This window comes from Solanum tuberosum, unplaced genomic scaffold (assembly GCF_000226075.1).
Source record: "Solanum tuberosum cultivar DM 1-3 516 R44 unplaced genomic scaffold, SolTub_3.0 scf00801, whole genome shotgun sequence".
Taxonomy (NCBI): Eukaryota; Viridiplantae; Streptophyta; class Magnoliopsida; order Solanales; family Solanaceae; genus Solanum; species Solanum tuberosum.
Genome location: NW_006239770.1, coordinates 28,494 through 53,145, shown reverse-complemented (window position 1 = coordinate 53,145; position 24,652 = coordinate 28,494). Strand labels below are relative to the sequence as shown.

At 31.1% G+C, this 24,652-nt stretch overlaps 2 protein-coding genes across 2 annotated transcripts; one reads left to right on the top strand and one right to left on the bottom strand.

Annotated features, from left to right (window-relative positions):
• The first annotated feature begins 3,494 nt into the window (after window positions 1–3,494).
• LOC102594996 (serine/threonine-protein kinase CDL1) lies at window positions 3,495–7,693 on the top strand. Its single transcript, XM_006367595.2, has 5 exons — window positions 3,495–3,803; window positions 4,893–5,146; window positions 5,362–5,551; window positions 5,663–6,054; window positions 6,710–7,693. Exons 1-5 carry the CDS (start codon window positions 3,683–3,685, stop codon window positions 6,983–6,985), a joined length of 1,233 nt encoding a protein of 410 aa, XP_006367657.1. The 5' UTR covers window positions 3,495–3,682; the 3' UTR covers window positions 6,986–7,693.
• Window positions 7,694–8,277: 584 nt separating this feature from the next.
• LOC102595998 (uncharacterized) lies at window positions 8,278–10,328 on the bottom strand. Its single transcript, XM_006367598.2, has 3 exons — window positions 9,486–10,328; window positions 8,462–9,004; window positions 8,278–8,380 (listed from the first exon to the last, which is right to left on the bottom strand). Exons 1-3 carry the CDS (start codon window positions 10,326–10,328, stop codon window positions 8,282–8,284), a joined length of 1,485 nt encoding a protein of 494 aa, XP_006367660.1. The 3' UTR covers window positions 8,278–8,281.
• Between the last annotated feature and the right edge of the window lie 14,324 nt (window positions 10,329–24,652).

Genomic DNA, 24,652 nt, shown 5'->3' with positions numbered 1-24,652 from the left:
GGCCATGATTATAAAAAGCTCTCAAGTGGTTTGTATCAGTAAAAGATTTTTTGAATTCCTAACAAGTGGTAGCTATGTTATTTTATTTTTAATTAGTTGGAGGTACCAACTCCTTTTTAGACATAGTAAATTGATTTTTGACTCGTGTCTTGCTTTTCCGTTTTTTCTTTTAAAATAAGAAAAAAAGATTATGGGGTGACAAATCTTCTAAATTTATAATCTTGGTCGGAGAAAAGTCAGAAAAATTTAGAAGGAGATAATAATATTATATAAATTCACCAATAAATCATAAGACATCTGGAGTGTTACAAATATCTTTCAAATCTATAAATACGTAAGACGGCAACTTAATAAATAAACAAAATGCATGGCGCAGCATATGAATAATAGCTATTTTTACATTTAAAAGTTTGATTATATTTGTAAGTCATTTTCATAAGAAAAGACATTCCATTTAGTAGCAACAATTCTCTCAACATAAATTGTTTGACTAGTGCTCAGTAGCTAGCTTTGCTAACAATTTTAAAAGAAAAACAATCAACCTCGTTTCAGTCTTAATCACAACTGTAAAATGTTGATTATTAGGAATTTGTAAACTCGACGCAACTATACGTGCACTCTTATTTGTCACTTCATTTGTAGTTAATCAGCATTAACACTAATCAAATTCCTTTCTTTATTATGTGAAAATGTTGAGAAAATAAGAAACGATTTTGTTTTCTCCTAATTCAACTATCATTCTATATCGTTTGTCACTTTGTCTAACTCAAAAATATTTTCTTTAAACCCCGGAAAATCTGCAATCACTGTCCTTCATGTGCACACTCTTTATGTAACAATTCTTAAATTAAATGAAAGATATAAATCATATTTAGGCAAGTTTGGTTTGACAATCTCAACAACTTAGAAGGTATTGACAAAGAAAATCGATCTCTGATCTCCCTTAAGATACTACCTGCTGCACCAGCTCAACTATCTTTACAACCCTCACTCAATAATATTTATCCATATTAGTTAGTTTAATGTATGTTGTTTAGGTGACCCACAATCGTCTTCTTTTGTGTTTAAATTAAGGGCATAGTTTGAAAAATGCGACTTATGAATTGCGAATTCACAAACCAATTTTACAACATTTGTCTCTTAACACTTTTATCCACTTTTTAATATTATATTAAGAATGAAAAGGTTCGAATGTATTGTACGTTTTTGGTTATATTTTTTTTTTTTTTTTTAATTGAAAACGTTTTTGGTTATATATTCATCCATTTTGTGTTTTTTCTTGTCATGAAAAATTAAAGTAGTCAATATATATTTGGATTTGGTGGATCAACAGAACAAGACTATACCAGAGACGTAGCTGATTGAATATCATTTTTATCTTTTTATTTCTTTCTCAGAATTCAATATTTTTATTTTACAGCTGGGTCGCACCTTTTTTTTTTTAAAAAAAATAATTAATAAATTAGTCATCAATATAGTAATGTACAAGTCCCTTTCTTGACAAAATAGAAAATGAAGAAGTACAGTTGGTAGAGAACATTTTGTTAAAAAATAATTATGAGGGCAAAACAAATTACTAGAAAAGTGCAAACTGGCATACGTTCATTTGAGTAGGAGTACTGGACATAAACCAAAATACCAAATCGAATCATAAAATAAAATAAAACAAATTGTGTGGTTTGATTAGGTAGTGAACTTTATTTATTTTTAATTATATACTCCATAAACAAATCCAACCAAATTCAATCATATATTTAATATTTATCTTATAGAAATTTTGTAATTACTTTATGCAATTTTTCTGTTCTTGCTCCGTTCTTTTTTTATGTGATTTGTTTAATATATAAAACACGCATATTTTGGTAATGATCAAGTTTTATTTGTTTTTTTTCTACTACACGAAGAGTAATTTTAATTCTGACGTATTGGTTTTTTAAAATTATTTTTTCTGCTGGTGGACTTGTGTTATTTATTCTATGCTGATTTTTCCCTCTCTTTGTTGTGTTCTCTTTCAATTTTGTTCCTTTCCCTAATATTCAGCCAAGGTTACTGAAAATGACATCAAAACCTAACCTACAATAATAAACAATTTAGGTCACTTGACAGATTTCCACTCGTTTACAATCTCTCAAATGAAAACCGCATTGGAGAAGATGAGTCTTGAAGTTATTTTCGTGTGATTTATAGATTATGTGTCGAGTCATGGAGGAAATCATACTACATAGGTTGTCTATATCATATTTATTGTAGTGCAATCCTTTTCAGACCTTGTTAACGCAAGATGCCTTGTACATCAGACTAATACATAATTTTTATTTTATTTGACAATTTTTTTAGTAATTCATTTAAAAAGAAAAATATATATGTAGATTTTAAAATAAGTTAATTTAATCTTTATATTATAAATTTTTAAAGATTCATAGTGAACTTCGATGGGAGTTTCTCTTGAAGCAATAACGCGTTGATCTAGTCGCCACCGGAGCCACAAAGGACTATCTAAATTGATTCGTTTCTGCCGATAAGCCCCAATTGCATCATAGGAATTCGAAAAAAAGGGTTCTTTCGTATACTTATAGTAACTATTGTCACTTCTTTTTTGATTTTGATAGTTTCTGCGATTACATGGATTATATCTATTTACACAAATACCTCGATGATTTCCGCTCGTTAATACATAGAGTCCAATAAGCATATCTTGCGTTGGTACGGAAATGGGATCCCCAATAGCCGGAGACAAAAGATTCATATGAGAAAACATAAGTAAACGGGCCTCTACTTGAGCCTCCAAGGATAAAGGTACATGAACAGCCATTTGATCTCCATCAAAATCGGCATTGAATCCCTTGCAAACTAATGGATGTAAACAAATAGCGCGCCCCTCCACTAAAACGGGCTGGAATGCCTGTATGCCTAATCTATGCAGCGTAGGTGCTCTATTCAGCAATACAGGGTGTCCCTGCATAACTTCTTGAAGGATTTCCCATACAATCGGCTCTTTTTCTCGAATTTTACTCTTAGCAACTCCTATGTTCGAAGCAAGATGTTGTCTAATTAGAAATATTTTTTAGTAGCTCGATTGTTTTTTCTTAAAGTTTGAGGAGATTACGCTCGAGGTCACACAAGATTAAATTTTATGAATTCAATATTTAAGATGGAAGATTCTTAGCATTAAACTCATTATGTACTTGAAAAACTAAAGTTATATATTTATATTTAATAAATTTATATTTTGTATCGAAAATACTGAATTCATATGAATTCGTTACGGATACATTGGATCTGCCCCGATGAGACAGCAATTTTTGATGAGTCATCTATGACGACGAGATGTGTTGATGTGACTTTCTAATATGATTTGACCAAAAAAATCTAGGTATTATTACGTGGCATTTAATTTGAGGATCAACTGTACCAGAAAAAACTATGTTACACATTTGCACCACAAATAGAAAACCCCAGAAAAAGAGTAGCTTCTTTTTAATTTAACAAATAGACGTATAAAAAAGGTTAAAGCTATGTGTTCTCTTTCTTCATTTTTCTCTTCTTTCTCTCTTTTAGATTAAGGCAAAAAAACTGAGAGTTTTGTAACTCCTAAATCATTTATTATTTGAGAAAAAAAGAAGAAGAGAAAAATAGTTAGTAAGAAAGTAAGAGTTGATATATAGTTAAAGAAATTAAAATCATGGGGTGTTTTCCTTGTTCTGGAGATGGAGATACATCAGTGAAGAAACCAGAGAAAAAGATATTTCAAACAAGTAGTAATCATAAATACAAAAGGGTTGAGCAGCCACTGCCTAAACAAGGTATTTATATAATGGGATTATTTACAAATGGTTTGGTGAAATTTTGATGGTTTTTTTTTTGGATTTGGAAAGATTGTTCTTTTTTTGTATATTTGGAAAATTTCAATGTGGGGTTGTTGGAATTTGATCATATTTTGAATTTTCCAAAACCAACTTTTGTTTTTGTGTCCTGTTTTATGGATCTTGAATTATTATCGTTGCATGCATCTACGATTTTTTAAATCTTTTTGGATATAGATAATGCCATAATGGTTTGATGAAAGATTTTATGGTTCTTTTCCATAAATGTTTTTGGTATATTAAGGCAATTTTCCATAAGAAAAAATGACTTTCCATCGTACCAAACATACATAATTGCTAATTTCTTTTTAAATTCTTGGGAACTCTCACCTTTTTGCTCTTTTGGTGACTCGAACCTACAAACACTTAATATTGGTGGTGGAGGATGTGTAGCATCTGAGCAACATCCTCTTGTCTTCCTTACTGCTCTGAATTTCGTTTCAGGTTCTTTTTTCTTTTTGCGAATTTTTTTTATAGGAGAAGGGGAAATGGGAGAGGGGATTATAACATGGGCGAATAGAATCCTCACCAACAAGGTGAAAGTTCATGTAGCCACCATCCGAGCTACTAATATCCCCTGGTTTCACGTTAGCAAATTATGTCTGTCATTTTTTATGTGGCTCTTTTCTTTGTTTCATATTTACAGGGGTTTGAAACTTTTGATGGTTTTTTTGAGATGTTCATGGAAGAATTAAGTTTTTTTTACTGATAAGGAGGAGGTTGAATATTCTGATTCAGGGTGTTGTCTAGTGTAGCAGATTGACAACAATTTGAGAACATCATTTCTTGGTTCTTTGAACTTTTCTAAGTATATGTTTGATTTTTACAGAAATTTTGATGCTTTCTGTGTTTGCTGCTTTCTGTGTTTGCTTCTTTACGTACTGCAAAATTTGGGTATCTTGCTGGAAATCAGTATTTTAGCCGTTTACTATCCATGTGCTCTTTCATTCTTTTCTCCCCTCCTTCAAATGAGGCCTCCTTTATTTAAACTCGCATCCTTTTGGTGCCTCTTGTTTTTATCTTGTTCAGTAGTTACGCCGGTGGCTAGTCAATTTAAAGCTGTAAAGAATGAAGAGGCTAAAATTGCAAACCGATCTACATCTAAGAAAGATGGAGGTTATAGTAACATCCCTCAGACAGATGGAAAAACAGGTGGTGCTAAGGCACAGAGGTTTAAATTCGATCAATTAATAGCTGCAACAGAAGATTTCAAGGAAGATTACTTCTTGGGAGAAGGAGGTTTTGGCAAAGTATATAAAGGTCATTTGGTGGATACTGGTGAGGTCAGCTCGACGCCATTCTTGTCGTAATACTTATCATTCTCCCTTACCTTAAAGTCTTCAATACACAACAGGATTGTTTGAATATCTCTCCTCCTTTTATGAACTTATATCCCCTCCCATCTTTGCAGAGTCATTTGAAGTAAGTGAGTGGTTTAGCATTAGGTATAGTTGGTGGCCTGAATCTGTTTATCTTTTATATTTCTTTTCCAATGCAGATTGTAGCCATCAAACAACTTGATCCAAATGGATGCCAAGGAGTTAGGGAATTTGTTGTTGAAGTACAGACACTAAGTAAGGCTGACCATGCTAATCTTGTTAAACTAATTGGTTGTTGTGCTGAGGGAGATCAGAGGCTATTAGTCTATGAGTATATGTCTCTTGGTTCGTTGGAAGACCATTTGTTTGGTATGTTATAATTGCCTACTTTTCATGTTACTTTATTCCAATCTTAGCTTCCTCCATCCTGAGAAACATGCTTATTTCTTTCGATTCCTTTGTTTCTTTCAATGTGTGCAGACCCCTGGCCAAATCAAAAACCTCTTGATTGGAACATTAGAATGAAGATAGCTGCAGGTGCCGCAAGGGGCCTGGAATATTTACATGACAAGATGAATCCTCCAATTATTTACCGTGATCTGAAATGCTCCAATATTCTACTTGGTGAGGAGTTCCACCCTAAGTTATCTGATTTTGGCTTGGCTAAAGTAGGTCCTAGTGGAGACAAGACCCATGTTTCCACCAGAGTGATGGGCACATATGGATACTGTGCACCAGATTATGCTATGACTGGCCAACTGACATTCAAGTCAGATATCTACAGCTTTGGGGTTGTTCTTCTGGAGATAATCACAGGCAGGAGAGCGATTGACTATACAAAATCTGCTGCGGAGCAAAATCTGGTTTCTTGGGTATGTTCCTTTGATCTCTTATTGTTGCCATGTTATATATTTTTGTCGTTATGCTCTGGTAAGACCTGATTTATCCTTACCTCCTAGCTACTGAAGTTAACCATCATTCTCATTTCTGCACCTAAATGGATCCAAGAAATGGATGTCACTTAACTACTTCCAATATTGTTTTTTGAACAAGTCTTTAGTCATTGTTTATCAGATTGGAGGATGTCTGTGGTTTTAAATATATAGTTTTCTGTCTGTTCTTTTCCTCACAAACAAAAGTCTGGTATTTAAGTGGAGAGGGGTTAAGGGGTGGCCCTTCATCCACCAAGTTTCGAACTGTGCCCACGTCCCTTGGAGATCTCTCCATCATCAAAAGGAAAATTACAGTTTTCTGCTTAGAAGAGTCGATTTGCATTTACCAGAATCATCCTTCCTTTTGGTACAAATATTATGGTGTCATGTACTGGTTGGTAGTGTCTTTAATTTTGATGTCGTTCTGTCTGCACCGTCCTTGAATGGCATCTTACCCTATGCATATAGTCTCAGTGATGTGCAGGTGCCTTCTAGTTCAGAGTTCTGATGAGTGACTAGAGAAATACAGTTTAACACAGACTTGTTAAGGATAAACATTGTGTTGCTCTATCTGATATGCATTTTGCTTTTTCAGGCAAGACCATTATTCAAAGACAGGAAAAAATTCTACAAAATGGCAGATCCAGCACTTGATGGTCACTATCCAATAAGGAGCTTATACCAAGCTCTTGCAATTGCTGCAATGTGTGTCCAGGAGCAACCTAATATGCGTCCTCCAATTGTTGATATCGTCACTGCTTTGAGCTACCTTGCCTCCTTAAAGTATGACCCTGAAATCGAGCCTCCTATCCGGAAGTCATACAAAAGTCAATCTCCTCAGAAATCTATAAACAATGAAGAAACCTGGTAATGTGGTGATGGAAATGATACAACAAAGCTTGAGGACTAAAATAAGAACTGAAACACACACAAATAGAAGTGGTTGTCAACTTTTTTGTGTCATATGTAAACTACAGATGCAGCTTTAAAATCATAGATTGGACATAATAATAAAAAATAAATAAAAATGCCTCCTTTGCATATCTGGTGCAAATGCAAGCTCCAGTGCATAGCATATATAATATGTAAAAGTTCTATGCTTCTATGATATACTGAGAAAAAGTAATCAGCTTAGAAGTGTTAGCAAGAACTAATTAAAGCCAATACACATATATTTTCTACTAGCTATTCCAGTGTAGTACAAAATGCTTGGCGATATGCAAAAGAGAAGGAAGATATGGATCTCACATAAATGTATGGAAAAAATCCTACTTTCTGCTAGCTAAGCTAATGAATGGAAAAATCATATTGAAAATTTAATGTAACATTTTCACAACAGATGATGAGATAGGAATCATCAGGTGCTATGGTTCACGTGTCTGGGCTCTGTCATTGTAATCGAGGCTGATTGGAGGAAGGTCGGTGTGAGACTCGAGACTGATTGTTACAGATGTCTGTTATGATGAAAACATTCAGAAATAGTTGTTTCTAATGATCATTGCAACTATACTTACAAGTCATTCTCTTCATTTCTCTATTCCCTTTGTTCCTAATAATCTTTTTGAGTACTTAAGGATTACAGTTTTTGATATTGATAAGATTGCAAAGTCACTTGAAAACACATATATTTATCAGACACATACTGTCTGGGCATACACATATAGGAACCAAAAACTAACATTTTGACATTTCCTCTTTTTCTTTTTTATTAAGAATCGGAGTGACAAAGGTCTAAATTTCAGTGGATCGTTGTAGGCAAGGCCACTTCAATGATCCACTACTATCAACATTTGAAGGTTATGATTTTTAAAATTAGGATACATCAATATCATTAATAAGGATGTTTCATACTGCTGACTGCTGTCGATATCTTTTAACAGTGTTTCTGAGAGCATTTGCTGGACCGTGCTTCGATAGGAAATCAGCTTTTCATGCAGTTAACAGACTTATGCTGTGAAAAGAATGAATATCTATATATGTTGGTTAAACTTGTATTGCAAATACTAGCCACTATTAGTCGTGACTCTAGTGTGGGCTCTACAGTAGTAGTACTATTTCTGCAAAATTACTATGAATCTTCTGTATCTCAACTTTCTCCTAATCAACATCTATTGATACAAAAAAACAGAAGGAAGTGAAAAAACTATAGCCTCCCTCCTTCCAACAGCTACATTTCACTCGTTTCGCCTGCTCTGCAATTGCCTACCCAAATGTACAAATAGGAGTTGTTTGATGGTAGAACTTTACAACAATCCCTTCTTGCTGCCTGCAAAACAGAACAAAATCCACTTAGTAATAGTCCTTTTCAGATCAATATTCAGAAATGGAGTTGTTTTAACAAATTTACCTTCTGCCAACGGTTATCATCTGGCTTTTTCAACACTACAATTGCATTGATACTCTCAGGTGACTCAATTTTCCATCTGCAATAAGGGTACGACTCTCTATGACGATGGTAAATCCCAACGATCTGATTCTTGCTTCGATCATATTTGGCTGCACTTATGTAGTACACGAAAGGCTTCTGGCACGGGTGCTTTGTCACGGGCCTAGTGTTGAATGCATAGGCAGTGTAATCAGCTCTTTTATACCAGTTGAGAAATGTTCTTGTGGGCATTTCTAATTCTCTTGGAGAGATATTACCCCTCGTGATCTGAACCACGTAGCCCCACGACACTGAAATAGACCAGTATTTCTGCTTGTCGTAGCAGATTGACTGCTGCATTATGCTGGCAGTGTCATATTTCATCGATTCAAAAACGCGTTGGAGTCCATCAATTCTGCTCATCCTTGGAATTATAGGATCCACAACATCAAGATGGTGAATTGATACTAGAGGTGTTACAGGATGTGCTCCCAATAGGCCTAGCAAATTCCCGTACACATCATACTATACAGTACAAAAAAAATTCGTCAAAATCCAGTAAGAAGTACTTTTAATTGAAGATGTGACAGTAAAATGATACTCCCCCGTTTCAATTTGTTAGCCTTACTTTCTTTTTAGTCTGTTTAAAAAAGAATGTCTCATTCCTTTCCTGGTCTCTCTTTACTTTCAATTTTCCACTTGGCATGCTTAAGACCACAAGATTAAAGAATATTTTTATACAGTGCACATATCTTTAGATTTAAACTTTTTGTCAGTCAAACAAATTGAAACAGAGGGAGTCATAGTTATAATAATATTCATGGCTCCTGGACTAAATGTTGGAGTAGCATAGTACTAGTAACTAGTAATGCATGAAACTTTGGTTATGAACAAGATTTTGACTATAGAGTATTTTAACCTGTTGTTACTTATCCCACTTTTATATGAACTGTTACCTGTAATTATCTTTTAGGTGACTACGTGATCATTTTTAATGGACGGTTACCTGATGAAATCCAGGTTCTCTTGTAAGGGGGACCCCGAGCTCAGCCATACAAGCTTGAATTCTGTCATCACTACCGTATAATCCAGGATATCGTTGAAGGCATCGATCTTGAATTTTCTCCAATTCTTTTGCCAATGGATAACTAATAGCAAATCCACCTCCACCATAAGCCATGGCATATGAGAAAAAAATATTCTGAATATGACTTTCTGAAGAACTTCCAATGTAATAATACTGATTATGATCATATTTTGAAAGAACTCTAACAACATTATCGACATTAAACACTGTATCATCATCTCCCATTACGAACCATCTCACATTTTTAAGTCCCAACCTTATAGTCTCCGAAACAACCCTGGATATCCTCAGAGCCGATCTGTTCCCCTGTCGATTCGTGTACAAGAACTTAGTTGTGTTCTCAGAAATTCGAATTTCAGGCAAATCTTCATTTTTCTTGATTGTAACATTTTTATCTAACCAAACAACACCTCTCATTTCCCCTGGCCTCCACCATAATTTAATATACTCTTTCCTTTTATCCCACAAATTTGTAGACGCGGCGATCCCAAATACAATGTGTTTGAGCCCTGTTTCAGGGTCCCCTGTATTTTCTTGAACAGAAAGGGAAGTCGAATTTTCAGTTTGAGGGAATGTTGTGGAAATTGATTCTTTTGTGGATAATTCTGATGAGGAAGACAAAGAATTGGTACATTCAGGGGAATCTTTATTGAGAATTAAATAAAAAGAGTAAAGAAGATAGATGATTAATAATGTGATGAATAACCAAGTTACAGTTCTGCGAAGATTGCTTAGGCCACGTTGAGAAGAAGCAGATGTCATTATTGTTATAGATAAAACGTCGAGTCATTAAGTTTGTTTGTTTTTTCGAGTTTCTAAGTGTTATGGTAGTACATGCCATCATGTCTCAGTACTTGAGATGAATTGCGGTAGAGTAGGAGGAAGAAAGAAAGTGAGTGATGGAGAAAGAGGTTCCATTGAGAGGAAAAGAGGGATTTTCTCTACTTTACTTGGTATGAATTTGTTTAAGTTTTACGTATTGACGATATAAAAAAGTAATGTTTACATAATTAAGTCATTTGGAAGATAATTATAGATAAATTTTTATGATAAAAATGTTAATATACCGTCAATGTATTTCCACTGGTTAAATCAATGTATTCAAGTTTGTATTTTCCATAACGAATTCATCACTGACTTAATATTAACGATCCAACCTGATAATAGGAAATCCGATCATTGACTGAATGAACTAATGCCTATATTGAAGACCTTTGTTGACACGGATGGATGCTCAAAGAAATCGTTTATAAATAGATTAAAAAGAAAAATGTGTCTCATATAATAAGTCAAGTAAGATATTCACTTATAATTACGTTATAAAATTAAACTGTGCAAATATTTTTATCCCATGAAAATCATTCCTTTTTATGCACATAAAAACTAGCTAGTATAGTACTCTATGTTTAGGTGGATTCATGATTTTAAATTAGTGGTCATAAGCTAACAATTTTATGATCACTTAAGACTTAAAGAGGTATCATTCAACTTTTTCAAAATATAAGATACTTTGATGGTAACAATTAGAAAGTCTCTTTTTTTCAATGTTAATGTTTAATTTAACATAAAAATGTATTTTGGTATATGATATGCTTTGTTGAAAGGGAAAATTACGCGATTAAGCAAACTTATACTACTTAATTAGTCATCATAGCTATAGTATGTTGTAATTATCATTCGCGACTAACATTAGCTATTAATTACATGGGATGGGTTCAAGTTTGTATAATTAGCCACGTTTGTATAATTCGCCATGTTTGTATAATCCGCAACTAACAGTTCTTTGTTTGATTTGTATTTGTATATAATGATTTGTGTTTGTATATGACGGTGATTTCTTTTGATTTTTCAGTTTTATCACCAAATACATTCAATCTTTTTTTGTATAACTTTTTAAAGTTTGTATAAATGTTTAGTTTTCGTATTTTGTATAATATAACTTATATAATGTAATTTGTATAATATAATTTGTATAACTGTTTAAAGTTCATATGTTTATGTTTGTATAAATTCTTTATTTCGAGTTTTATCATATTTTTATAAGGAAAAAATACAGAAATCCCACATTTTAGTTTACTTATTACCATTATCACCTATAAGTTTTACAAATCTCCAAAATCTCTCATTTCCGCGCATCTGATTAGTGTATCTCGCGCATCAGATTAATGTATCAGCGCTTATATTATTGTATCTCGCGCATCAGATTAGTGTATCATGTATCGTATCTCGCGCATTAGACTAATGTATCAGCGCTTATATTATTGTATCAATTTGAGGGATTTCTGTAATTATAAACTTTTTAGTGTATCATGTATAAAATGTACATCAGATTAGTGTATCATGTATAAAATGTATGTATCTTACTTAACGATTAATGTATCTTGCGCATCAGATTAATGTATCAGCATTTATATTATTGTATCCGTTTGAGGGATTTCTGTAATTATAAACTTTTAAGGGATAAATTGTAATTTTGCCTTAAAAGTATGTGATTTCTGTAATTTGCCCTTTTATAATTTCTAGAATTTGTATTACTCAACTACACAAAATACACACGAATTATACAAACGTACCTGTGAGTTATACAAACGAGATGCGAAAGATACAAATTATTGCCCTCTCTCCTCCCTCTCCCAATCTCGCTCGCCTCCCTTCTCCCCTAACATGTAGCTACGAATCGTAATTATCAAAATATAACTATAGAGCCTAATTAAGTTATTATGAGTGGCTATATGTGAAAATTTTCCTCGTCAAAATATGTGTAGAGTCCATTTAAACTGGATCACGGCCCAAACACAAATTATCTCTAGTGAGCTGGATATGCCATTTGTACAGTACAAAACGTCCAAACAAATTGAAGTGGATAACAAAAAAATAATTTTACGACTACAAGGGGAAAATTGTTACATTTCACAACATTATTATCTAATATTTGTTATGTATTTTTTAAGTATATACACTGGCCGCAGCTACTATATAGTATTTATTACGATGAGTGTGAAATTTATTAGTTTCTGTCTATAGGTATAATATATGATTAAAAAAGGGGGTTTTGAGTGAGGGACTCACGAGGATTTCATCATTCATGCCACTCATAACTTTTAAAATAATAGTAATAATAAACTATGGTTGTCATTTACTTTCATAGCTACAAAGTGGCTGTTATCTTATTATAATATATATTCATTTCGAGTAGTTGTTTTTATTATTATTATTATTATTATTATTGTTATTATTATTATTATTATCATTATTGAAAGTTGAAAATAATTCTTCCAATTTAAATGAATGGAAGCTAACATAGTCGTCTTTTGGAGCGCCTTACTGTAATTCTCCAGGATGCTACTTCTTTGTTCATTTTTATTAGTCTTGTTTCGCTTTAAAAAAATCAATTTAATTAATTTTTGAAGATAAATTAATTAATCTTTTAAGATATTAATTCTATAAATCATCATCACAAACCATCTCCATATCGTCAAAAAAACAGACCATTTTATTGACAACTCCTTGTACATTAAGATTTTTATTTTATTTTATTTAAATTTTATATTTTAATTTTAAAAGTAAAACTTAATTATATGCATTTCTTTGCTTAGAAAATAAATCACCTCTTCATTATTTACTATTCAAATTTAGAGAGAGTAGCTTAAATCATATACAATACTGTCAATGTCTATAATGTGACCAAAATGATATTCCACGTAAATCTACTTAGAATATAATTTTTATAACTTTGAAAATAAGATAAGTTACTTAATTATAATAGGTAAAGATGACATGATTGCGTATAGAAATTTCATGTTGTGTAATAACTTAAACTTTTTAATAATTAAATATATATGGCGAAATGACTTAGGAGACCCTATACTTGGCTCGAATTGTCAACTGGACCCTTCTGCTCATGATTTTGCCAACTGAACAATTCAACTCAATGAAACACAATCTTTTAAAACCTTTTTGACTTCACGTGCACGTCAAACACACAATGAAAATGACATGTCATGATCCACATCAGACTTTTAGTGACACGTCACTTATTTTTTCTTTATTTTAAGAAATTTTAATTTTTTTCTTTTCACTTATTTTTTACTTTACTTAAAAATTTCATTTTTTTTCTTTTTCACTCCGTTTCTTCCTCACACTAACTTTATCCTTGACCATCTCCCTCCATTTTTTCCACCAAAGACACCATTGCCATCTTACATCCGTATTCCTTATTGATTATCACTACCTTAAATAACTAAAAATGATCATTGTTCTCCAAGTTTTCATCGTTCATAACTTTTCGTCATATTTTTTTTTACCAAGGTCTTCATCCACCACTTGAACCATTGTGAATCTATTAATTTCCTCCATTAATTTCAATGAACCACACTAAAATATCTTAATATGTTTTAATATATATACATGTGCCACTTAATTTTACAAAGACATACAATAATCATTCTTCACTCTCCAAAATAATCAGATCTATATCACCTAGCCTCCTATAAATTACCCCTCCCCATTCCCTCAATAGCTTCTCTTCATATATTTTTATCTCACAAAGACTGAAGCAACTACTTCTAGAAAAGAATTTCTGAAATACTTTTGCAAACATATTAAAGATTATAAAAATGGGGAAAGAGTGCAAGAAAGAAAAATGGGGACTAGGTGGGACGGGGGGAAACGATAGTGGTGTTGGGTAGGAAAGAAAAGAAAAGGAAAAATTGTATAAAATATCAAATATTAATTCAAATTAAATGTTATAACTACAGTTTGATTTAATTGTAACCTGTAGCAAACAGTTGTCATTCGCCAGTCTCCCCAGATTTCTCGCTCGCCACTCTCTATTTCTCGCTCGCCAATCTCTCCCTCACCTCTCTCTTTATACAAACACAAATGTATAAAATGTGTTTGTGTTTGTATAAAGCGAGAGAAAACTGTATATACAAATACAAATACATATATTTTCGTCCTATACACTTATAATTATACAAATACAGATCTTCCCCTGCCCAGTTCTCTTTTGCATTTCTCTCTTTCTTGCTTTATACAAACACAAATTATACAAATTACAAAAAATCAAATTTTATGCAGATATACAAACACATAAAATTGAATTGAGAGGCTGCCAACGATTTATAGAAACGAGAGGCTGCCAACGATTTATACAAATGAGAGGCTCCTAGCGATTTATACAAAAATTATACAAACTATAGCTATAGCATACAAATATGATTTTTATGTTTGCTAAACCTAAAATTTACTCAAAAGAAAATGGGGAAAAGAAAATTTGTCTTTCTATTTATTTTTTCTTTTCTTTTAATTAGTTTTAGTCTCATTTTTTTTTCTGTTTACGCTACTTTAACGTGTGAGATCACACGTTTGTTCCACCTCGACTATTAAAGTTGCCACATAAGATTGGTCAACGGTCAGAGGGATTTAAAATATTATGTTTCATTGAGTTTAATTAAGTGTTCAATTGGCAAAGTCATGAGTAGAAGAGTCTAGTTGACAATTTGAGTCAAGTATAAAGATCTCAGGTCATTCCACTGATATATATTTCAACCGTTTTATTTGAGATAAATAGTACAATACCGGGCAATGACGTGCTTGTTCAGTCCTTTATACAGACTTCCTTTTTTTTTACCATCATTTTTTTCAATATGATCATCATGTTATCTAGGAAATTGTGTCGACGTAAATATTTTTTGACACTCTCCAGCATTGGTGAGCCGCATTCAAGTAGGGATATTTATATGATATCGATCCCTTATTCAGAGTTTTTTAAAACTTATTATACATGTAAAATCTGCAGGATTTGATAGAGAAGCTCCGTATAAATTTGAACTCTTTAGTGAAATTCGTGGCTCAAATATTAACCAGAAATTGAACATATCTTTTTAAAAAATATAAAATTAAAATTTTGATTTGATAAATAAAAATATGTGAAAATTATTTACGATGACGGCATCATGCGTATACTCGATTGATTCAATAGTGGCTGCATATTTACGAGTGAGAGGCTTCATGAATCTGAGGCTGCCATTCAGATGCTTTTATGATATATGTCTCATCTATTTGCTACACGATATCCTGCATGCAATTATTTATAATAATGATATCACTCCCAATAATTTATCATAATAAATATAAAATTTGCCTTTTTAATTTATTTATTTGATTGAATACGAATTTTTTTAAACAAAACTTGTGATTTAAAATATATGTTAAAAATATTTATGTGTTTATAAATTATTGTATTAAGAAATTATATAGTAATAATGTAACATACTTGTAGTGAAATTGTTGGGATATCAAGTTAATACTATCCTTAATATGCCTTCTATCTCATATTAGATTGATTAACTTAACAATTTTGTCTTTTGTTCATATCAATGTAAAAAAAAGGAAATCAGAAAAAATATACATAGAGTACTATAGAAATACCTAGCATTCAGAATTGTTCAAACTTCAAAAGAGTCATATATATATTAATGGTAAGGATAAAATAAAAAAATTTAATTAATTATAACCTGATTTAGAAACTGATCAAATAATATGAGATAATTATTTTTAATAAAATATATATCTAATATGGTCAGAGGTCAGAGGGAGCAGTACTTTAATTCTTCTTCTTCTTTGTTTCTTACTTTCCTATTTTAACTTTTGTGGAATTTTATGGCAGAAATAGGTCATAATCTGCTCTTCCTTTCTTGTGTAAGAGCATGCATGCTAATGGTACAGATTTTTTTGTAGGAATTTGATGTTCATAGGTCATACACATTATATTCAATATAATATCCAGCACGGAATTTCATGATTTTCTTAGGAAACGTTGCCTTCATCTCTACAGTAAAAAAAAATAAAAAAAAATTCAAGAATACAGTAATAATTTCTGAGTTAATTAAAAATTGAGAAACTTGTTTTTTTCATTTCAATTAAAGTTCTTGATTTACACAAATAGCCAATAGGATGTTTTGATGCCATTGTTTATAGGATAAATTACCTATATACACATTTATTTTTTCATTATTTCCTATTAGTTCTAAATCTTTTCAAAATTCCTTATTTTACTCCCAAACGCTACATAAATCCTAACTACCAAAATCAACATTTATCCCTTCTTTATTTCACTCCACAAATCTCTCCCACAGAATTTTGATAGTTATTTTCTCATTCACGTTTGAAATTCAAAATCAGTCTCTTTTCTGTAGGTTAAGGATATTTTTAGACAAAAAGGTTTTAAAAAAATATTTATGAGTCTTTTACCTATTTTTAAAAATACTCCAAAATTTATAATAAAATAAAATAAGTGAACTTCAAATTTTCAACATTAAAACGTAAATTAGAAAAAAAAAGAGAAAGAAGTAATAGTAGTAGCTATTATTTGGTAATAAACAAAAAATAATTCTCGTCTTCTTGTGAAACCCTAAACCTCGAAAAGGTTCAATGGCGACAATACCAGTTAATCTGAAGCCTTTTTTGAACAATTTAACTGGAAAGCCTGTGATGGTAAAGCTAAAGTGGGGATTAGAGTACAATGGATATTTGGTCTCTGTGGATTCATACATGAACTTGCAGCTTGCTAATGCAGAAGAATTCACTGATGGGCAACAATACAATACTTATCAATTTAAACGAGATACATAAATAGTAATGTATCATGCACTAATTTTTTAGATATGATACGTAAATTCAAATTTATACTAAATGTATCAATTACATAATAACTATCACACGGTAATGTATCGATCTCAAATCTAACATCTTATGGGCAACAATTACTTATTTAATGTATCTAGTATAAATACAATACTTATCAATTTAAACGAGATACATAAATACTAATGTATCATGCATTAATTTTTTAGATATGATACATAAATTCGAATTCATACTAAATGTATCAATTACATAGCAACTATCATAGTACTGTATCGATATCAAATCTAACATCTTATGTGCAACAATTATTTATTGAATGTATCTGGTATAAATACAATACTTATCAATTTAAACAAGATACATAAATAGTAAAATGCTAAGTAGCAAAGATATTCATGATGTATCTTCTCAAATTTTTCGATAGGATCTTCAATAAACTAGGAGTCAACAATTTTGAATCAAAATTGAAAGGCTATTCGCTGAACTGGGAGAAGAAAAAATCTTGAATCTCAAAAACTTTGATAATCTTGAATCAACATTGAAAGGATATTTGATGAACTTGAAGATTCAAAAGGATATCGTTTGTCCAACAACAGTTCCATCACTTTTGTATCCTTCGTAACTCACATCGCTTACCCAAAATTTTGACAAAAGTTTTTGAATCAAATCTGAAAGGTTTCTTTGTTGAACGGGGGAGCAATCTAAATTTTGAATTTCTTCGTTCTATTAGGATTTGCCTATGTATGATTAAGAGCAAGAAGAAACATAAGCTTAATTTATGGGATTTAATTAATTTTCAGATTTTATTCCCTTTTTAGCGCAACATAAAGATTTTTCTTGTATTATAATTTATGTATCCGGATGGTGAATTAATGTATCCGGATGGTGACTTATGTATCCGGAAGGTACAAAATTTAAGAAATTATTGTAATTAGAAAGAAAAAAAATAGGGATAAAATGTAATTTACTCTTTATACTATGTGATTTATGTAAGTTATTATCATCGTTAAGAAAGTTTTGTAAGAATTAATGAGTAATAGTGTTTGGCTACATGCCGGAAGAATGAGCAAATTACTTGTCTTCAATAGTTTACATATTTTTGCGGACGGGTGAGAGTTAAAAATTCACCTTAGTTTGCAATATCAGGAATCTTATCAAATTTTGGATTCCGGATGAATGTATTTGGCGATTTCATATACATGTTTTCTTAGATACATAAGGTTAAAATTAGATATAATTTGTATTAGAACTTAGATACATTGTATCTAAATGAACATGTATATGACTCTAATATCTTGCTCCCCACTATTCTTTGTCTGTCGCTCGCCACTCTCCCTTCATCTAGGATCTTTGTATAGTATATCTAGTAGCAAAACTATATAAATCTAGGTGTATATATTTAATTTGAAAACAGACAAAAGAAATTACTAAGTATTAATTAGTGTAATAATATATAATTATTCAAATTATATTTTTAATTTTATTTTATAAATAAATGAGTATGTATTATATTGAGCGATTATTATATAATAATAAAAAAAGTCGATTGTATCTTTATTCTATTAAATTAGTACTCCCTTCGTTTCACAAAGAATGATATGGTTTGACTTGACACGGATTTAAGAAAATAAAGAAGACTTTTGAATCTTGTGGTCCTAAATTAAAGTTATTTCAAATGTACAAAATTGTCCTTTAATCTTGTGGCCTTAAACATTCCCTATGAAAAGCTTAAAGTAAAATGTTACCAAAAAAAAGAAAGAGGTCATTTTTTTTAAACAGATTAAAAAGGAAAGAAAATTATTCTTTTTTTAAACGGAGGGAGTATTTGTTTATCAGTTTTATGAGATGTCAAATCTTTGCTTGGTCATGTTTGTTCGACATTTTATTAATTACGTGTTTGATGGTAGCCGGCCTGACTCCTAAGTAAGAACTGAGCATCATGATGTCATTGAACAAAACATGACCATGCAGGATTTGACATATGCAAAAATGAATAAGCAATTAATACCATATGAATAGAATGAAGATAATCGACAATTTCCACTTTTTTTAATTAATTTTTGAGGTTAGAATTATATTTAAAGATAATTTTTGATGTTGTATAATTCCTTATTATAACTCCAAATATTTCAATCTATACTAAACGTGATCGAAGGGTGTCATGTCCTACATCAGTGATAAAAATAATCCTCATCTTTTAAACTAATTTTAGATGTTGATTTAAATCGACATCCACTTCTTTACAAAAATATACAATACTAATTTCTAGAAAACAAATAATTAATACAATAATAATCCACAGGCTTGTTTGAGAAGCATTTCTTGCTGGACCAAACAAGGAGAAACTATTTATTAATGCCCTTTAATTAATTATATCAATAATACCATCTCTAATTATTCCAAAACTGAAAGTTGAGCAAGTTTTGCTCGATTGTGTATATTATGAAAAAATAAAATATAATATAAAAAGGAAAAACTATGCAATTAGATATATTTCACTACCATATATTATTATTATTATTATTATTATTATTATTTATACTTTAAAAATATTATACATCTTACCATTAATTGAGAGTTTCCTACCATATAATATGGAAGAAAATACATTTAGATACATATATTTTTGCTACCAGATACAAAAAGTTAGGAAGAGAAAGGTGAGCAGGATTCATATGTATCCCAAAAAATATGTGAATCACACTAGATACATGTATTTGTATATATCTGGAGTGATTCACACTAGATACATGAGAGAGTGGCTAGCGAGATGGATGAGAGGCGAGGGAGATTTGCTATGTACGTATCTCAGATACATACGAATCTACTTGGATACAATGTATCTAGAACAAATTAATTACACCTAATTTTGATCCCAGGTATCTGAGATACATGTATCTGAAAGTACTAAAATCTGATAAGATACATCATATTACAAATTAGAGTGTATTTAAATAATTAGCTTTTAAACTAGTAAAATTTATGTAAAGTTCTTAATTATAAAGAAAATAGGATTATTATATTGAGTGACTATTATAAAGACGTCCAATAATTGTATCTACATTCTACTCATATTATTAATAAATTAATTTATCAGTTTTGTCAGATGTCAAATCTGGCATGATAATGTGTTTTCAATGACATCATGATGCTCAGTTCTTACACTGCCTCTCATCCAACTACGATGGCATACGAATGAATGTTTCTTCTTATATATATTTTGGATTATTTTTACAATTATTTTTAATTGATTTTCAATGTTCAGTTAGATTATTATTTTAACTATGGCACTAAGAATATCGTTTTTCTAATTATGCCAGCATGATTCTAAAACTAAAAGTTAGCAAGTGTAGCTATCCTCAGCAAGACGAGAGAGGTTGCTCGATGGAAATCAGAAATTTAATTAACGGTATGTAAATTATCATAATATTAATTTTTATATAGGAGAAGAAGATCATGGAGATGAACGGTGGTCTGCTAATGAGTAACTTTAAGTGTTTTGAGAGCCTTGATATTTTCTGTTCAAATTTAGAAATAATATTTTAAACATCATGAGCTAAATTATACCATACAATACGGTCAATGTAAGAATTTGTAATATATATTATTTGGTGATTTATATGATAAATATTATGCGTAAGTCTGCTTAAAATATGATATTTTTTTAAAAAATATTTTAAAAGATAAATTACTTAATTATAATAGATAAAGATGACCGGATTGCTTATAAAATTTTCACTTTTTTTTAAAGCAATTTTGGCCATCAGCCATTGTATATATTAAAATTTCACGCTAACTGTGTAAATAACTTTAAACTTTTTAATGCGAGTAATTAAATATGTGTTTTGAACTTAATTCGGGGAAGAAAAAAAAGTAAAAACTTAAATTGTTTTGCTTCAGATGAATAGTAAAATACCGGTGATTTATTTATGCCGCAGTAAACATTTTACTGTAACTACAGGGCAATGACGTGTTTGTTCAGTACTTTACAGTGACCTCTTTTTTACCCCCATTTTTTTCAGTGTAATCATCATTTTATCTGCCAAATTCTGTCACCGTAAATATTTACACTGTCACAGTAGATTTTGAATACATGATACATATATCTCAGATACATGATGTTTAAACTATATATAGTTTGTTCTAAATAGATTATACATAATAGGATTCGCATGTATCTCACTCTCTCGTTAGCCTTTTTCTTATCTCGCTCGTCATTTCCCTTTTTCGCTCGTCTCTCTCCCTATATCCAGCGTTCAAGATACAAGTATTTTTGGATCTCGCTCGTCTCCCGGCCCACCTAGATCTCACTCATCTTTCTCCCTATTTAATTTTAATTTATTTGGTAGCAAAAATACATATATATATTTAAATATATCTGACTTGAAATCTAATATGAAATTTTAAATTAGTGCGATAATATATAATTATTTCAAACTAGAGACATAATTAATACATATGATAGGAATGTTTCTCTTAAAATCTTAAGAATAACATATACTATCATTTATATATAACAGATAAAAAACAACGTGATGATTTAAAATTTATTTACGATGACGACATTATGCGTATGCTTGAATAATTACATGGGTGCATATTTACGATTGAGAGGCTCCCATTCAAATGCTTTTATGATATACAGTGCATGCATGCCACAACCTTGTGGTGGCAAATATTCATTATACGTCATGAATTCATTTGATGATACCACTCACAACGACTTTTTATATTAATAAAAAATCCTCGACAAGTAAAAATGAACGGAGCGAGTAATAGTACTACTACAACGATTTTTTTTTATCTTACTTTTGTGGAATTTTATGGCAGACATACGTCACAATCTGCTCTTCCTCTCTCGAGTAAGAGCATGCTAGGAGTACGTTTAGGAATTTGATGTTCATACATCATACACCACACGGAATTTCATGATTTTTCTTACTGCTAGTAAGTTGCCTTCAATCTTCATGATTAATGATCTCTGAAAACAAAAAATAAAAAAACTTCATGAATAAGTATTTTCTGAGTTAATTACTAAAATAAGAAACTTGTTTTTTTCTTTTTTCATTACAGATAAGTCTTGATTTGCAGAAATAGGATGATCTGATCATGCCATTGTGTTTATAAAGTTTTGTAAGAATTACTCTAATAAGTAATACTCTGTCCTATATATTTTATATGAGTTAATAGTTTCATAGCGGATACACCCCTATAGGTTGGGTTGGATTGCATGTGCACTCATTATATATCTTCAGAAAAATTCATGTGTATATATGTATTTTTTATCTTGAGAAACTGACAGAAATTAGTATATAATTAACCGTACATGCATATGAGTGTTATTGTATTGCTGGTACAAGTCAAAAGAATCACTCGCGAGACCTGAGTTCGAATCAACGTGGACAGAGGTAGTAATACTCTTTGGCTACATAACGGAAGAATGAACGTATCATCAAGAGTTAACATGTTTTGCCGGGTGGTGTATTAAATTTTATTAATACTTAATTGTTATAAAAAGATATTCCAATATAGCATAAAAATTATTTGTAAAGAAAATCTAATTGAATACAGAGAAATGCTGGGATTATTATATTGAGTGACTGAGGTTCAATTGTATCTTCATTCTACTCATATTTATTAAATTATTTATCATTTTTGTGAGATGTCAAATCTTGCATGATCATGTTTGTTCAATGACATCAAGATGCTCAGTCTTAGACTGTCTGGTTCACATCAAACTCGTAAATAATAAAGTCACCAAACTGTAATTATGATGTATATGAGCTCAAAAACTGTCGTCTAAAAGTCCCATATCAATAGAGTAATAGTACGAATGAAGGATCCCTTTATATATTTTGGATTTCCAACTTTCGAGATTGAGTTAGATTTCTTTTCACTTTCAGCCAAATAAGAGGCGTTGCTCGATTGGATGATGCTAAGTTAGTAAGTGTAGCTATCCTCAGCAAGACAAGAGTGGTTGCTCGATTGGAGGATAAGGGTTTTTCACTTTAAAACTTTAAAATAGTTTCTGAGTCACTAATATACGAAGGAAAATCTCTTTTATAAAAATACTGTTTTTGGAAAAAATTAGCTAACTAGTATTTATTTTGACTGAAGTCATATGTGGTCTCTTAAAATTGTTCGCATATTTCATTTAAACATTTTAGTCTAGACTTGTACCAATTGAACACTTTAACCTTAAGAAGTTTATCCCTATTTGACATAAACTGACAATAAGTTGAAAAATAAAAATGTGTGTATCTTAAACGTGAATACCTAATCAATTTACCAATAAAACGATAACACATGGCATTATATTTAATTTTCTTAAAAGCTCTATTTAAATAATTCAAAAAGTATTTTAAGAAATTAATTTTTTTTTTCTTTAATTAACAACCACGCCCCAGTAAACCATCGCTCCACCTTTTTCTTCTCTTCCATTGGTGTCGGCAGTATAATAATACACCATTGTTGTCCACTCAAGCTAAATACTTATTCTCTTTCATTTCGATAGCATCAACTCATTGCCTTGATCTTCTATCCATATTTATTAGAATTGGAAAAAATAATAACAAACTTTTAACAAAAAGAATCAATTCATAATTTTTTCATAGTAATAAATAGAGCTTCGTTGAGATATTTGCATAACAAAAAAAAAGAAGGAAAAACATAAGAATTAAGAAGAACAGTAGTGTGAGAGAAAGAGAGAGGTGGAGGGGGTGGGGACCGTGGGGTGTGGTGTTCGTGTGCATGTAAAAAAGATGATAAAAATGGTGGGAAAATAGTTGCATGAATGGGGAAGAAGACGACTGTTCCTCCTTTTTTTTGTTAATTAATTTTCTTTTTTTATTAGTTTAGGTGCATAATTAAGTTAAGGAAAAAAAAAGAAATATATTATTTTTAATAACTTTACGTTCTCAAAAAAAGTGAATGTGAAAGAAGGACTTTATACTTTCGGAATAAGGGCAATGAAATTGGAATTCAAACTTAGGGCTTAACAACGCCTTTAGCAAAGAAATTGTGAACTGCCCTGACCAAGTCGTCAACAAAAATATTCCAACAGTGATAATAAAAAAGTCACGAGAATCAAAAAATTGAAAGGATAGGGGAGTCACATCCCCCAACTGAGGGAGTGGCTACGTTCACTCTATCCTCCTTATTCACGTTTTTTGCCATGTCAGCATTTTATGTCTAATAGAATTGACTTTTGAACAAATAATGTGTTCAATTGACACAAGGATAAGTTGAAGTGTCTAACTGAATTATGCGAATAACTTTAAGTGCTCGCAAATTTTTTTATATTCGTAGGTAAGTACAAGATATTATCTCAAAAAACATTTTTATTTCCTTTTTTATATAATCTAAGAAAATACAATATCATGTGCTAATGGGGTAGAGGTGTAGGGATGTAGGAAATGGAACTATATATGCAGGTG